The sequence below is a fragment of the Emydura macquarii genome, unplaced genomic scaffold (assembly GCF_026122565.2).
Source record: "Emydura macquarii macquarii isolate MOO-44397 ecotype Brisbane River unplaced genomic scaffold, CSIRO-AGI_Emac_v2 contig_705, whole genome shotgun sequence".
Taxonomy (NCBI): domain Eukaryota; kingdom Metazoa; phylum Chordata; order Testudines; family Chelidae; genus Emydura; species Emydura macquarii.
Window position 1 is genome coordinate 14,796,660 of NW_027130842.1, and position 15,248 is coordinate 14,811,907.

Here is a 15,248-nt window from a genome sequence, read left to right on the forward strand (position 1 = left end):
AACATCTGGCAGGGTGTGGAGAAGCAAACCTCACCTCTCCCAACCCCTTTATGCAGGACTACAAAATCCAGTGAAATTCAAAGCCTTTCTTATAATAGTAAAAAAAGAGAAAAGCTGGCCTGTAGAATTTAACTGCATGAATGTTTTCCCAAGATACGACACACAAGGAGCCTGCATGGCCTGCTACTGTATTTCCTCAAGTCTTCCTGTGCTGAGCCAAACTCTACTTTTTTTATTGTAAAACTCATGAGAATAGCTTATTTCAGTGTGGCTGTAGTCAAACTGAAGCTCCTAATAGCTTTATTAATTGATTCTTGTTTCTATTAATGGTGCCATCACCACAGCTATATTTACTACCATGCCATCAGGCTGAACTTCTATGTCATTTATGGCTTTTTTACTAAAAATATTTATTTCAGTCTTTTGAGGTACTTAAAACATCATATAAGAAGCTCTTAGAATATACTGATCAGCAAGTGTGGAGCCAATATTTACTATGACTAAGTAAAGTAATGATATCATAATTATTGTTGATCATGGACCATTGTGGCTTTGGACATGAATAAAAATCTCTCCTAGGGTTTAATAAAATAAATCATGCATTTATAAAATGAAACTGAATTATTTGTCTGTTAAATGGTGGATTTGTTTAAAAACTGCAGAAGCGCTAAAGGCAATGGAAAAAGTAGCCAGTCACATCAATGAGATGCAGAAGATATATGAGGACTATGGTACTGTGTTTGATCAACTAGTTGCAGATCAGAGTGGAACAGAGAAAGAGGTAAGAGGAAGAACGAAACATATATTATTCACACTTCAGATGTAATCCCGGAAGATACTGTATTTCCTTAACTCTTATTGAAGTCATGAAGGGGATCTTAATTGGGAATTGAGGTTTGTGTCTATCCCATCAAATTTCCTTCTCAAAGAGTTTGTCTATACAAACAATCAGTGCAGGACAAGTTAGAGTGGAAATCTACCTCTCAATAACCTGCTGCATAGTCAGTGTTCCTGTGGACCCTACTGACATGCACTAAAATTTTATGTTGCAAAGCATGCTAGGTGCACTTTCACTTTTAGTGCACATCAGCAAGCTCCACACGGACATTTCGTGTACAGCAGGAAAGTGCAAGATAGTTTTACACCCCATGCTGCAAACTAACTGTTCATATAGATAGGTCCTCAACAGGTATTGTCATGTTACACAAACTGCTGCCAGAGCCTTCTATTGGTCTGCCATGAAGGGCTGTTGGGAGCAGACAGCCACTGTAATTCACAGCAAGAAAAAAAACAAAGACATCCTCTTCTTGAAATACTGTATAGATTATCCACATTCCAAGGCTCGAGTTCAAATATTAGGCATCAGAGTGCTTGGATTTCAGAAAATGGAATCTTTTGTCATCAAAAAGATTCTAGCAGGATTCATTCTAATGCTCATTGCCATAATTTTGAATTCATCTAGTGCTGATACGTACATGGCTATTTATCAAAGCAAAAAACATTAGTTGGTGTAATGGGCTAGCACATCAGCTAGGATAAACTGCCATAGCTCTGCTGACTTCAGTTGAGCAGCCCCACTATACACCAGCTGTGGAACTGGCCCCTTTTGTCTATAAATGTTTGTAATATGTTTTCTGGTGTGAGAGACCCTTAGCATCCAGGAAGAACTTTTTTGTTTCTAATATATCAAAATTAGTTGCTCTGATCTGAGCTTCCAACATGAACGTGCATACAAGTAAAATGTGTATTTATCACCCCTTTAATCAAATTGGTTATTTTATTACAATATTTTAAAAGAAAACTGGTGCAAGCATAACGGATCAGGTCCCACTGTCTCCCAGAACTGGACCAGTGAGCTCTCTAAATGGCCAATGATGTATAAGTGGATCTACCATTTAGCTGGATCCTTAAAGGTGCAGAACAGATGACAGCTACTGATTTCATTGTTTTAAATTCCATCCTGGTAAAAGAGCCAAATTATTTCTGTTCTGGAAGAGAGAAAGAAAAGCTTAAGAGCACCAGTCATGTCCTAATTCAGTCCGTGACAGGGTCTTATACATTGATTAGTCTATAGAAATGAAAGGGATGATAAAGGAACATCACACATGGCTGTATGTCAATGACTGAACTTCAGGTCAGACCTAACATTCTTCAGATTAAGTAACAAAAATAAGATCTAAGAGGCAAATCATCCAGCTTCTGTAACTTATGTGCTATTATTTCTATGGGCAATATCTTTTAAAATATGTTGCTGTTTACACAATCATGGCTCAGTGCAGTTTTATATATAAAATAAATAAAAAGTATGCCTGTTTACTGCCATCAGCCTGCACTCATTAACATTGTGGTTAATGATTGTTAATCAAGACATTAACTGCACTTATTTTTTATAATCTAATACAGGTCACAGAACTTTCAATGGGAGAACTTCTGATGCACTCTACAGTTTCCTGGTTGAATCCTTTCCTGTCACTGGGCAAAGCAAGAAAAGACCTTGAACTTACAGTGTTTGGTTAGTGTTCTATTAAGAGAAAACCCTAAAGATATCGAGTACCTCTTCTCACTAGTAAAATATGACCTCTCACATTTTACTAATTAGACTAACTAAAAATGTAAGCCCTGCTATAGCCATGTAATGTTTGGGGTGGTCCTGAATATGGAGGACAGACAGAAGTGCTGGGATATTTGCCAGGGTGAGCAGGGTTGTAGGGCTTTCATCCTTCTCCATTTCCTGCTGCAGTCTGCTCTGTTAGCGCCCCCTTACCCACATCTCTCTTCTATGTGAACATAAACTGCATAATTGCTATTCCCGTTTCAGAAGACATTTCAATAATTATGTTTTGAACAAGCTGCTAAGCTTCCAAAGGGTGCTGGTAAGTAGTTCATCTCCTCTCAGCCCTGTGAATTAGAACCAGATGTTAACCTCAAAACTGTCTTGAAACCACTGCAGCAAAATGCATTGTCTGGCCCAGTACCATCCAGATTATTTTTAACCTAAAAATAGAGGTGAAAGTGGGAGTACATAATATAGGTATTAATTCAAAGCAATCTGTCAGAAACCTCTAGGCATTTGTTTGCTTTTATAAAAACGCAGACAGAACTGACATTGTGGATCAACAGCTACAGAAAACCTCCAGATCCATTACCAATAATACCACCCTCTCCAGGAAAGCCTGGTGAAATACATAAGCCTTGCAGTGTATCCCAAAGGTCAGCCAACAAATATATGAAGCTAAACTTACTGTGTGGGGGAAAAAAATTCCTGCTGGACCTTGACACTGCAGTCTTGTCACAGGAACATTCTTCCCCAACTCCTCTGGAAGTTTTATTGAGATGTAGATGATAGAGGGCTAGATACCTGGAACTGAGATTAGTAACATGCCCACTAACTTCTCTGTGGTGTCTTTTCACTCTGCCTGCTCTACCATCATCAAAGACCTTAGCCCATCTCTGCAAACATTGCCACTATAGGGCATGCACCTATGTGGGTAGTTGAATATAGTGAATAACTTTGAGGGTTGAGTTAGTTGTCAGCTAAAAATGAATAACAGAGACCCAGTCTAGTTTAGCCACAGCCTATTTATGTAGGAATTGAGGGTCAGCTAAAAAATAATGCTTAGCATGCCAGATGTAGATAGCCGTTAGGCAAGTGGGCACTTCTGTTTGAAATTGAAATACATGCATGAGGAGGCACCACCTCTTTGCCCACAGATTAACACAGTTGGATTTATCAGATTCGTATATACTGAACACGTGGGGCCAGGCACTGGGAATTCCCAAGCCCCAGCCCTAAAGAAAAATATCTGAGTGATACAGGGAGAGGCAGGATGGTCCAATGGTCTGCAACTTAGGAAACCTGGCTTCAGTTCCCCAACTCCACCACAGACTTCCTAGGTGACCATAGGCAACTCACTGAGTGGCTCCATTCCCCATCTGCAAAATGGAGAGAATAGCACGCCCCTAACTCACTGGGGTATTTGAGGATAAATACATTAAAGAGTGTGAGGAACTCAGATATGATGGTAATAGTTTAGACCAGTGGTTCTTAACCTTTCCAAACTACTGTACCCCTGAAGCCTGAGTCCCACCCCCACGGAGCTGAGGCATGTAACTTAGTTTCATGGCGCCCCTGTGGCTCCAGGCAATTGCCTTTCTTGCCACCCCCAATACCAGCTCTGCACTTGCGACCCCTCTAAACCCCCAGGTTGAGAAACACTGGTTTAGACAGATAATCAGGAATTTTAAGAGCTCTGGAGTTTGTCATACTCTAAACAAAATGCTAAACTGCGTCAAAGAACAGATCTGGCAACATCTATAATAGGCCTCTTTTTTTCTGTAACACTTTCCTTCCCCCTAAGGGAAGTTGCTGGCATGTCACTTCTTTACAATAACGTTTTCAATTTGTACATCTACATTTATTAAAGGCCAATTGCTGTAAGCTTGATACAGGGGGACAGGTTCTCTAATTGTATTACTCAATCCTAATTCTTTTAAGAAAGTAGTTTTGTGGCACAGACAGACTTGTATCACAGTTAAGCAGTTGCTATGGGAATTTATTTTTTGTGTAAGTTCAAGAAGTACCCCATAGATTGTGGATAACTAGAAATAAATGTAAATAGTCAGTAAAACCATCACATCTGTTTTGCTGAATACTACACCCACAATCAGAGGCCTTTTTATTTTCCCTTTCAGTTTTTAAGCGGGCTGTCATACTGGTGTATAAGGAGAACTGCAAACTGAAAAAGAAATTGGTAAGTCTGATAGTAATTTCCATTCAAGGTATAGATATTTATGCATAGGGTCATACAGTCCTAGAGTTTAAGGCCAGAAGGGACCACTAGGTCATCTAGGGTTCAAAATTGAGTGTGCCAACACTGAAAGAAAAGTGAGTGGTACAAGCTGCTGGTTTAATGCAGTCATATCACAGTGGGCTGCACTTGATCTCACAGGCTAAACTGGTTGAAGTGTTCAATATTTGACTGAAACTAGAGGACAGCCTGGGTGTTGCAACAAATTGTGTTACTAATTCAGTAAGTAGCACATTGTCTCTGTGTGAACTAGTGCTCCAGCCGGAAGTTGGGAGGTGATTTTTCTCAGATGAGATATAAAACTGAAGTCTTAACTATTTGAGAGTTATTAAAGAACCAAGGGAACTTTTCATTAATGTGGGTATCCTGGCATAATTCAAACTCAGTTATTTGCCAATTACATAACTTCTCCCTACAGTATCAAGTGAATATGGCATTCTTTATGTCCTGTCCTAAACTGGTGAGCCACATGGCTAAAGCATAGTACATGCTATTAAAGGCAGTATGAAAAGATAACATTTATTTGACTGGGATAACTAGAACAAATGTCAGTTTACAGCTAAGTATCGTATTTTAGATGCCCCAATTACCTGAAATATCCCCCACTCTGTGCCCCAGGAGGTCACAAGGAAACAAGTGAAGGGAATGTATTGAAATAACTTGCAGAGAATGATATACCATGAGCAGTTAAATCCAGAAAGAAATAAACCCTGCCTTCGTTAGCCTAGCAGGGTTTTTTCCCCTGTGAAAAGCTCATTACAGCAGAGGGGAGATGACGTGGAGCGTTAATGTAATGTACTTATCCTAGGAGAAGTATAACCAACTGTAAAAACGGAAAACAAAGAAAGCCAAACAAAGCCAGTTGCAGTGTGGTCAACCTGAAGGGTTTGTTTTGCTAAATGATAGTGAACTTGCTCCCTGGTAGTTTCCTTCATGTGGAAATATTTATTAAAAATCCATTTTTCGAAGTTCTCTAGCATTCTTAAAGTTCTAGGTATCATTGTTTGATGGTCAAACTAACCGTAAGGTATTTAAGGAGCAAATCTCTTTGGATAAAATTTGCCTTTAGAAGTGAGTTCTTGGGCAATTTTATCAAGAACAGGGACATCATACGTTATGTTGCTTTATCTCTTTTTAAAAAAAATAATACATCTTGGTTATTTTTCATTTTGTAGCCCAATAATGTCTGGGCTGCACATAATTATGGTGACTTGGATCCATTTAAATTTCGTTGGCTCATTCCTTTATCTGCTCTTCAAGTCCGGCTGGGGAATACAGCAGGTAATTATATTTTGGTGTTCTTTAACATTCCTTGTTCTATACATTGCTTCCTGACGTCTTGTGAGCAGAGAGACATTTCCAACTGTGGAACACACTGTAGAATCTCCTGTATCTATCTCTACATATTTCTATACCCACCGCCGCACCCTGTAGTAGCCTGTGCTTGTAAGGGCTACAGATTTTATACACTAATAGATGTTTTCCATCAGATATTCTGTCTTCCCACCTAATTTCCTTTCCTTCTATAATCAGAGAACATGTTCAGGAAGGCTGGATGTTAAACTGTTATCCTGAAGCTGACTTGCTAGGGTGATGTTGCTATGCCATGACAGAAACTCAGACCAGAGTTGCAAAAAGTAGTTAGGATTAACACATGGCAAAGCAGAAACTCACAACAAAAGGGTAGGTGAAAAACCTGAAGAGGCTGCTCAAAGCAACCTAATGATAACACTGTAACATGGGCCAAATTCTTTCAGACTTGACACTCTGTGCAATATCATGGCCTTCCAGGAGGTGGCCTGGAATATAATCAAGATGCAGCATGAGAGAACGGATGGTCCAGTGAGTAGTGTGCTAGCCAGAGAGCTGGGTTCCATTCTCTGCTCCACCAAAGACTTCTTGTGAGACCTTAGGCAAATCACTTATGGTAGAATTTTCAAATGAACTTAAGTGCCAATTCACTGAAATCAATGGCTATTAAGTGCTTTTGAAAATCCCTCTATCTGTAACATGGGGATAATAGCACTTCCCTCCCTCAGGGCTGTGTGAGGTCCAATACATTAACAACTGTGAAGGGCTCTGATACTATGGTGAGGAAGGCCATATAAGTGCATTAGATATGAGACGTAAGTCAGTCAAGAAGATACTGATGTAGCAGAACTGAATTACATGACAAGTTGACAGCGAAGCAGCAGAGGAGATAAAGCAGACCCGGAAGCAAAGAGAAGCCTGTCTAGGCTATTCCTTGCATAAAGTGTTGCCACTGGAAGTTCAACACCAACGATCCTGAATGGCTGGTGAAAAGAGCCCTAATAATCAGACTGTTATAGGCTGGTAGGATGGATTGCAAGGCTGCAGAAGTAACGAAGAACACGTTAGTGTTTGTGGAAGGGATGATAGAAAGTCTCTTTCTGGAAAAGTTGACGTTCTCTCTTCGAGTGATTGCTCATATGCATTCCAATGTAGGTGTGTGCGCGCCCGTGCACAGATTCCCAGAACTTTTTCCCTAGCAAGCCCCGCATGGCCAGCTCAGGCGCCCCCTGGAGTGCCGCGCTCATATCGCGGTATAAAGGGCGCTGCTGGCTCCGCGGGTCCCCAGTTCCTTCTTTCCGCCTGTGACGGTTGCTGGAACTATCGCCTCTTGCTGCGTGCAAGTAGCTCATTCCCTAGTTGTTTGACTGTTTTCAAAGTTTGTTGTTATAATAGTAGTTATAGAGTTAGTTAGTTTATAGTTATAGTGATAAGTTAGAACCCCGGACGGGGTCCTTTCTACTGGAAGTCATGCCGGGTTCCACAGGCTTTAAGAACTGTGTTTTGTGCACTAAAGCCTTTCCTATTAGTGACCCGCATGACCGCTGTCTCCGGTGCCTTGGCGAAGAACACCGTCGAGACAAGTGTAAGATTTGTAAGTCCTTTAAGCCTCGGACCCAGAAAGAACGAGACGCGAGGCTAAAGGCGATTTTAATGGAGTCGGCGCTCCGTCCAGCTTCCGAGCCGTCCCGGTCTCCGTCGGCACCGAGTGTGTCGTCGGTGCGGAGCGCCCCCCCACCAGCACCGCTTTCGGCACCGCCGCGGGCCTCTAAAGTGGCCAAGAAGACGGCACGACCTTCGGCCGCACCCAAGATCTCCCCCCGGCCCGCGCAGGGCGGTGGGAGTACGGAGACGCCCCAGCCAAGAGCCGTTGAGATTACTCCGGCACCGGGGTCTCCGCGCGGGCTGCCTCCCCCGACTCCTGGGGGTGGGGGAGTGCACCTGCAAGGGCCGTCGACGCCGGAGGCGTTTACTGCGGCACGAGCCCTCATGGCCTTGCCCACGCCTCCGTCCCCCCCTCGGCCGAGGGACAAGGGACCCGCGTCTCGGGGCAAACCCGCGCTGGGTGGTCCCGGTGGTTGGAGACGCTCCCAATCTAAGTCTCCTGCCAGACGGTCACGGAGGGTGGAGAGCGTCGGCTCCCCTCCGAGCTCCGACTCCAGGTCGTCGAGCGACTCGGCACTGCGGCACCGTGGGCGGTCCCGAGTCCGTCGCTGGAGCCGCAGATCCAGCTCCGATTTGAGCGGGGACCGGGATTCGGGCTCACGATCTACGGTGCGGAGTCCGTCCCGGCACCGATCGAGGTCACTGTCGGTCGTTTCGAGAGGCAGCGACTCACATCTGGCGGCACCGCTGATCCCGGCACCGACGCCTGCTTCGGCACTGTTGCCGGCTCCGGCACCGATGGGCCCGGCACCGGTGATGGCACCGTTGCAACCGGCACCGGTGATGGCACCGGCACCGACATCGGGGTGACTGGACTCCCCTCAGCGTCGCCATCGTCGGCACCGCTCTCGGTCTCGAGGGGGAAGCGGCATCGCAAGTCCTCCCGCCGCAGGGGCAGATTGGGTGCGTCGTCGTCGTCGTCCCCGTCCTCCTCTTACCGCCGGCACCGCAGACGTCGGCACCGGTCCACGTCGTCCTCATCGGACTGCTCCACGCGCCGGCGACATAAGCGACGCACGGGGGGCTCTGGTGACAAGAAGGCAGTGCGGCTCCATCAGCCTTCCCTGCAGGCCGCGGGGTGGACCCAGGGACCTTGGCAGTGGCCGTATTGGGGACCCTGGAATGCCTCTATGCCCCAGGGCTCGGTGTCACTACAATCGGTGGTGGCCCCCCCAGTCCCCCCGGCCCCTAAGGTTCATGAGCAGGGTTCGGAGGACTCGGACCCAGGGGAGGGACCCTCTTCTGCACCCCTACCCTTCTCTTCCTCATCCTCACCTGATGAGGCAGCGGCAAGGGACCGTAAAGGGCCCCTGTTTGATTTCAGGGCCCACCAAGACCTCCTTAAGAGGGCTGCTGAGAACTGGGCGACCTTGCCAGTGCATGACAATGTCATGAAGATAGCGAGGAAGCTTTGGCAGACCCCTTCCTCCCTGCCTTCCACCTCCAAGGGGGTGGAACGAAAATATTACGTCCCAAAGGAACCTTTCGAATTCCTGTACAGCCACCCTGCGCCCAGCTCTCTGGAGGAGGGCCGTAAGCTGGACTTGTTCGGGAGGAAAATCTACTCTACTGCGGTGCTGCAGTTTAGAGTAGCGAACCACCAGGCCCTGTTTGGGAAGTACAATAAGAACCTGTGGGCCTCGATGCAGAGGTTTGCCTCCCAGCTGCCCCCTGACCAGGAGGCGGATTTTTCCACGGTTCTGCATGAGGGAGTGCGGTGGCTACCGCTGCGCTGCAGGCGGCTAGCGACGCGGCGGACACAGCCAGTAGGGCAATGGCCTCGGCGGTCGTGATGCGCCGCTGTTCGTGGCTTCAGGCCTCTGGCCTCACTCAGGAAGTTCAGCAGGCTATCCAGGACTTGCCGTTTGATGGCCTGGGTCTGTTTTCGGAGAAGATAGACGACAAGCTCCACGCTCTCAAGGACTCTCGGGCCACCCTGAAGTCTCTGGGGTTGTATACTCCTCAGGCCTCCAGGCAGCAGTCCAGACCGCAGGCCCAAAGGCAACCACCGCCCCCGCCCAGGCCGGCTCCTCGACCACCCCAGCAGAGGAGGGGTCGTGAGCGCTACCGCGGTCCCAGCAGGGGAGGCCGCCAAGGGTCCTCTGCGAGGGGCCAGCAGGGGCCTGCAAAAGGGGGTAATCAGTCTAATAAACGTTTTTGACCCAGAGCAGGAGGGTAGTACTCTTCCTTCTCTCTGGGATCCTGGTCGGCCGTTTGGGGACAGGCTTCGCCCTTTCCTTTCAGAATGGGAAGCCATCACTACGGACCGCTGGGTCCTGGAGGTGATTGCCAAGGGGTACGCCCTCCAGCTTACAACCTCCCCTCCCAACACCCCCCCCAAGGCTGTCCCCCATTGGGGATCCAGCCTCGGTTCAACTCCTAGTGCAGGAGATTGGGTCGCTCCTCACGTTGGGGGCAGTGGAGGAAGTCCCACTGGCCGAAGAGGGCAGGGGCTTTTATTCTAAGTATTTCTTAATCCCCAAGGCGAGGGGAGGCCTTAGGCCCATTCTGGACCTCCGTGGCCTAAATAGGTATATTAGGCGAGTTAAGTTTCGTATGGTCTCCCTCGCCACAATCATTCCGGTCCTTGACCCAGGGGATTGGTATGCCGCCCTTGACTTAAAGGATGCATACTTTCACATCTCGATATTACCGGCCCATAGGCGGTTTTGAGGTTTGTGGTAGCGGGACGCCATTATCAGTTTCGGTCTCTACCCTTTGGGCTCTCCTCAGCACCTAGGGTTTTTACTAAGTGTATGGCTGTGGTGGTAGCCCACCTGCGCCGTAAAGGTGTTCAAATCTTCCCCTACCTGGATGACTGGTTAATCAGGGGGAGGTCGAGTTCCCATGTGAGACATAGTCTGTTCCTCACACGCGACTTCTGCACTAGACTGGGGCTGCTTATCAATGAGCAAAAGTCCACACTCACTCCGGTACAATGTATTGAGTTTATTGGAGCCAGGCTAGATGCGGTACAAGCCAGAGCCTTCCTGCCTCAAGCAAGATTTGAGGCGATGGCAGCCATCATATCTGATCTCCACTTGTCCCCCATGACGACAGCCAGGCACTGCCTGCAGCTGTTGGGACATATGGCGGCTTCTACATATGTAGTGAGACTGGCCCGATTGAGGCTTAGACCTCTCCAGGCGTGGTTGGCTTCGGTGTATGTACCACACAGGCATTCTCTAACTAGAATGGTCCTGGTTCCCCCACAGGTGCTGTCGTCCCTCGATTGGTGGAGGGACCCCAGGGAAGTGATGATGGGCGTCCCCTTCAGAGAGTTCACCCCATCTGTGACGCTCATCACAGACGCATCCGATCGGGGATGGGGAGCCCACATTTCTCACGATCGGGGCACCCAGGGGCTTTGGTCACCGGAGGAGAGAGCTCTGCACATCAATGTGCGCGAGCTCAGAGCGGTCCGGTTGGCCTGCAAGGCCTTCCTCCCCTTCCTCAGGGGCAGAGTAGTCCAAGTCCTTACGGACAATACGGCAGCCATGTTCTACATGAACAGGCAGGGGGGGGCACGCTCCTCGGCACTTTGCCAGGAAGCCATTCACCTCTGGGACTTCGCGGTGAGACATGGGTTTCATTTATCTGCCTCTCACCTCCCGGGGGTACGGAACAGCGAGGCAGACCGCCTCAGCAGATTTTTTCTCCCCGCCACGAATGGTCCTTACACCAGGACATAGTGGCTTCCCTTTTCCAACGGTGGGGTACTCCCCGTCTGGACCTGTTCGCTACAGCGGAGAACAGGAAATGCCCGAGGTTTTGCTCGCTCAGGGGTCGTGAGCCGGGCTCTCTGTCCGATGCCTTTTTGGTTCCCTGGACAGGGGATTTAATGTATGCTTTTCCCCCTGTCCCGCTCCTGCCCCAAGTCCTCCTCAAAATCAAGAGGGACAGGGCGGACATTATCCTGATTGCTCCAGCGTGGCCGAGGCAGCATTGGTACAGCATGCTGCTCGACCTCTCCATCATCGAACCAATTCCGCTACCCAGACGGTGCGACCTGATCTCCCAGGACCATGGGAGATTGTTGCACCCCGACCTGGCCTCCCTCCACCTCACCACCTGGAGACTTTGTGGCTGACGGAGGGAGAGAGAGCCTGTTCCATGCAGGTTCAACAGGTCCTCCTGGGCAGCAGGAAGCCGTCCACGCAAGTAACATACAAAGCTAAGTGGCGGAGATTTTCGGGGTGGGCAGAAGCGAGAGGGTTACACCCTAGCATCTCCCCTATACAGGCCATCTTGGAGTACTTACTGCAGCTTAAACTGCAGGGCCTGGCTTTGGCCTCCCTCAAGGTCCACCTAGCGGCCATCTCGGCCTTCCACCAACCCATGGAGGGCCGCTCCCTGTTTTCTCACCCTATGTCGGTGAGGTTCCTTAATGGGGTGGAGAGGACTTTCCCTCAGGTGCGGGACCCGGTGCCACCCTGGGACCTCAACTTGGTCCTCAACGGGCTGATGGGTCACCCATTCGAGCCCTTGGCTACATGCTCCCTTCTCCTTTTGTCATGGAAGGTGGCCTTCCTGGTGGCTATCACCTCGGCCAGAAGGGTCTCCGAACTGAGAGCATTAACCTCGGAGCCCCCATACACAGTTTTTTATAAGGATAAGGTCCGGCTGAGGCCTCACCCGGCTTTTATGCCTAAGGTGGTGTCTCAGTTCCACTGTAACCAGGACATTTTCCTTCCTGTGTTCTTTCCAAAACCCCATGGATCGGAGGAGGAATGGAGGGGACATTCGCTGGACGTCAGGCGAGCCTTGGCCTTCTGTCTCGAGAGGACCAAGCCTTTCCGGAAGTCGACACAGCTCTTCATAGCTGTGGCAGATAGGATGAAGGGCTTGCCTGTCTCCACCCAGCGCATCTCCAAGTGGATTACTGCCTGCATTAAAGCATGCTATGAGCAGGCAGGAGTACCCCTCCCAGGGCCGGTGAGAGCACACTCCACTAGGGCTCAGGCCTCTTCCGCAGCCTTTCTAGAGAGGGTTCCCCTGCAGGACATCTGCAGGGCAGCGACCTGGTCGTCAGTCCATACGTTCACGTCGCATTACGCCATCGTGGAACAAGCGAGGGAAGACGCAGGGTTCGGCAGAGCCGTGCTGTCTAGAGCAGGTCACCGATAACTCCTACCCTCCTCCAAGGTACGGCTACGCAATCACCTACATTGGAATGCATATGAGCAATCACTCGAAGAGAGAAAACAAGGTTACTTACCAGTAACTGTTGTTCTTCGAGATGTGTTGCTCATATCCATTCCAAACCCACCCCCGTCCCCACTGTCGGAGTTGGCAGAAAGAAGGGACTGGGGACCCGCGGAGCCAGCAGCGCCCTTTATACCGCGATATGAGCGCGGCACTCCAGGGGGCGCCTGAGCTGGCCATGCGGGGCTTGCTAGGGAAAAAGTTCCGGGAATCTGTGCACGGGGCGCGCACACACCTATATTGGAATGGATATGAGCAACACATCTCGAAGAACAACAGTTACTGGTAAGTAACCTTGTTTTTTAAGTCATAACTTGGCATGCATCTTAGGGTTCCAGTTCCTCAAGCCCATCATGCAGATCTCATCAGCTTTTCTATGAACCCTGTCTTGGGGAGACTGCTATATATACGGCTGTTTGTGTATCCTGAAGGCATGAAGCATTCACAAAAATAAAATTTCTTCTACCCTTAGGAACGGAAAACAGTTGCATCTGGGAACTGATTCATACAAAGTCAGAAATAGAAGGCAGGCCTGAAACAATCTTTCAGTTGTGCAGCAGGTAAACTTAACATGAAGATTATTTTTGACAAAGTTAACACTAATGGAAGGAAAAATAAAATGTTCTCAATGTACTTTTGTCAAAGTGACCTTTTTTCCTGTCTCTCAGCACTTCTAAACACCCATCACCTCAAATCCAGGCATTAAGCCACTGTTTATTGGATGGAGCTTGATGTGCAGAAAATATCTGAAATTAGAGCGAATTTGGCTCAGTCATTCAGTGTAAGGAATATGAACGCATATTTTATTTGAACTTAAAATTCCAGTGAAACATGTCTAAAGCAATCAATGGCTAGCTCCACAAAGGGATTGAGGCACCCAAACACCACTTTAGGTGCCAGTTCAAAATTTAAATCCTCGAAATCCTGGCTCAGCTGGCACCTGACATAGCAGGCACCTTATTTTCAACTGCTTAAGTCCCCGAAACAACTTCTAGGGGGCATGCACACAGCTGCCTATCTCATGCCTATATCCTAACAGAATCCTCAAACTCGGAGTTGCCTATTTCACCTGCAAAGCCGGATCTGGTAGGCATGCTCAGAGCACACCTACCAGAGTAGGCCTCACATAAAATACAGCTGCTGAAGGAGGTTAACCATTAGCCACATGGTTAGAGTACTCACCCAGAATGTGGGCGACCAAGGTTCAGATTCTCCCCTTTCGGCCTGATGTTGAGTACACTCACCAGTAGGCTATTGAGTATTTTGGGATGGGTCTTCTTCCCAACAGCTCCTTGAAGCTGTTCCACAGTGTATAAATAACTAAATAGCACCAACCTTCTGTAGCAAAGGAGACAGCTTCCTAGTGGAAAGACTGCTTGGGAAAACAAAACTACTACAGTGATCTATAATCTGCCCTCTCATTGCTGTTTCCTTAAACTTTGCAGCGATTGCGAAAGCAAGACTAACATTGTTAAGGTGATTCGTTCCATTCTGCGGGAGAACTTCAGGCGTCACATAAAATGCGAGTCACCATTGGAGAAAACGTGTAAAGATCGCCTAGTTCCGCTCAAGAACCGCATCCCCGTTTCAGCCAAATTGGGTAAGAGTCAGCTTGCTAGACTGGGAAATATAGACTGGCAGTTTCATGATTATCAGCAGCTGGGGTTTTTTGGTTTTTTTTAAAACTGTAATTCATGTTTTTAAATATCATTTACTTCTTGGGAGGGAGGCTTTATACCAAAAGTGCCAGTTAGCACTCATCCCCTATGGGAAAAACAGCCCATGCAAAGGCCTAGACTTTGTTTCCAAATACAATTCTGCCACTAGGGCAGTTTGGTGTTTGCACAACTCTGGGCAAGAACAGACAGGGTCGTGCTGTGTGGAACCTGCCACTAGCTCTGAAATCTTCTGGGAAATCCTATGGCTCTCCCAACTCTCTTCACTAATCCCAGGGCATCCCTTATCTCTATTGGCATGGCTTCTCTGAGGAGGTGTCTGCTGCCATACTTCCCTTAGTCAGGGGGAATCACTGTGGGAGAAGCAACATAAGATGCCAAAAGTTAGCATTAACTTTTGTTGTCATAGCCCCAAGCAGGGACACTGCCACAGAAAGAATCCACCTCACCAGAACCCATCTCCTAATGTACTTGGGGTTAAGGGAATTACAGAAGTATGTCACAGAAACGCTGACCCTCACCTCCTTTGTGTGTCCCCTTCCTGAAATCTACCCCATTTAGCTCCTTTCCACTAACAGAATTA

At 47.9% G+C, this 15,248-nt stretch overlaps 1 protein-coding gene across 1 annotated transcript in view; it reads left to right on the forward strand.

The window, feature by feature from the left end:
* Window positions 1-15,248, forward strand: part of TIAM2 (TIAM Rac1 associated GEF 2) — a 131,276-nt gene that overhangs the window by 109,620 nt on the left and 6,408 nt on the right. The window contains exons 19-24 of the mRNA XM_067542450.1: window positions 663-781; window positions 2,404-2,512; window positions 4,693-4,751; window positions 5,984-6,089; window positions 13,462-13,549; window positions 14,435-14,589. Coding sequence (XP_067398551.1) covers window positions 663-781; window positions 2,404-2,512; window positions 4,693-4,751; window positions 5,984-6,089; window positions 13,462-13,549; window positions 14,435-14,589 — 636 coding nt within the window. The remainder of the gene's footprint in view (window positions 1-662; window positions 782-2,403; window positions 2,513-4,692; window positions 4,752-5,983; window positions 6,090-13,461; window positions 13,550-14,434; window positions 14,590-15,248) is intronic.